The sequence below is a fragment of the Merops nubicus genome, unplaced genomic scaffold (assembly GCF_000691845.1).
Source record: "Merops nubicus isolate BGI_N331 unplaced genomic scaffold, ASM69184v1 scaffold41920, whole genome shotgun sequence".
Taxonomy (NCBI): Eukaryota; Metazoa; Chordata; class Aves; order Coraciiformes; family Meropidae; genus Merops; species Merops nubicus.
In genome coordinates, this window is record NW_008585618.1 from 1 (window position 1) to 1,323 (window position 1,323).

Here is a 1,323-nt window from a genome sequence, read left to right on the forward strand (position 1 = left end):
TCTCCGCGCTCACCGGGGTCCGGCCGAGCCCCGAGCGCCTTGGACCAATCCAAAGCGATTATGCAAGACGGAGAACCAATCAGCTCCGCCAGCTCATGAATATTCATAGACTTGGCTGAGTCAAAGCTTTTAGGCGAGTTTGTGTAGATCTACAGCATCATGCTTAGACTTTTCAAAGAGACAAACTCCATTTTCTTATGAATGGAAAGTGAAACCCCCTGTTCCGCTTAAATTGGGTTCTTTCCTGTCCTGAGAAACACAACAGACCCCAAAAAGGCAAGCTGAAGAGAGAACACACACACAGACCAAGCGACAAGAAATGACCATGACTACTATGCCAGAGAGTCTAAATAGCCCCGTCTCAGGGAAGGCTGTCTTTATGGAGTTTGGGCCGCCCAGCCAGCAAATGTCTCCTTCTCCCATGTCCCACGGACACTATTCCATGCACTGTTTACACTCCGCGGCCCACTCTCAGCCCGAGAGCTCGTACAGCACAGCTTCGTCCTTCTCCCGACCGCTGGGCTACCCCTATGTGAACTCGGTCAGCAGCCACTCGACCAACCCCTACATCAGTTCAGTGCAGTCCTACCCCAACAGCTCCAGCCTGACTCAGACCCGGTTAGAGGAGACAGGTAGGTGCACTCGGCTTTGGGGAGGGGGAGGGAGGGAGGGTGGAAAGGGAAGGAGGGAGGGAGGGTGCTTGTATTAAAAAAAAAAAAAAAAAAAAAATATATCGGGGGGAAAGATTAAATTAAATTAGAAAATATTAGTCAGGAGAGGCTGAGAATCACAGGGGAGCAGTACACAGAGCACACAATGCCTGACTGGAAAAGAAATCAACCCAGATGTGCACGTATTAGTCTTCGTAATTATTTATTGCGTAGCGCTATAAACAATGTATGCAATTAAGTGTAATTAAACCTAAACTGCAGCCTGTAAAAATAGCAAACTTTCTCTGGGAAGAAGCCTGGGCTGCCATAATCGCCCGGAGCCTTTGTTAGCGTTACTGGAGCTTCACTTTTCTTCTTTCTCATTACTGTTATTGTTGGCGTTGCTGCTGTTATTGTTACTATTGCTGCTGCTATTGCTGTTGCGGCTATTATAACTATTGCTGCTATTATTAATATTATTTATTCTGCATCGTTTGTTGTTTGTAGGGGCCGAATCGGAGAAAAGCACTGTGGTAGAAGGAGGGGAAGTTCGCTTTAATGGGAAAGGGAAAAAAATCCGCAAACCCAGGACTATTTATTCCAGTTTGCAGCTGCAGGCTTTGAATAGGAGGTTCCAGCAAACTCAATACCTGGCTCTCCCCGAAAGAGCCGA

The 1,323-nt window shown here is 47.3% G+C and overlaps 1 protein-coding gene across 1 annotated transcript; it reads left to right on the top strand.

The window, feature by feature from the left end:
- The first annotated feature begins 180 nt into the window (after positions 1–180).
- On the top strand, positions 181–1,323 carry DLX1 (distal-less homeobox 1). Its single transcript, XM_008947936.1, has 2 exons — positions 181–632; positions 1,255–1,323. The coding sequence occupies exons 1-2, from the start codon at positions 320–322 to the stop codon at positions 1,272–1,274; spliced, it is 333 nt and encodes a 110-aa protein (XP_008946184.1). The 5' UTR covers positions 181–319; the 3' UTR covers positions 1,275–1,323.

Coding starts and splice junctions, on each gene's coding strand:
- DLX1 (XM_008947936.1), top strand. CDS start 320: ATGACCATGACTACTATGCCAGAGAGTCTAAATAGCCCCGTCTCAGGG. Junction 633..1,254: donor GACCCGGTTAGAGGAGACAG/GTAGGTGCACTC, acceptor TATTTATTCCAG/TTTGCAGCTGCAGGCTTTGA.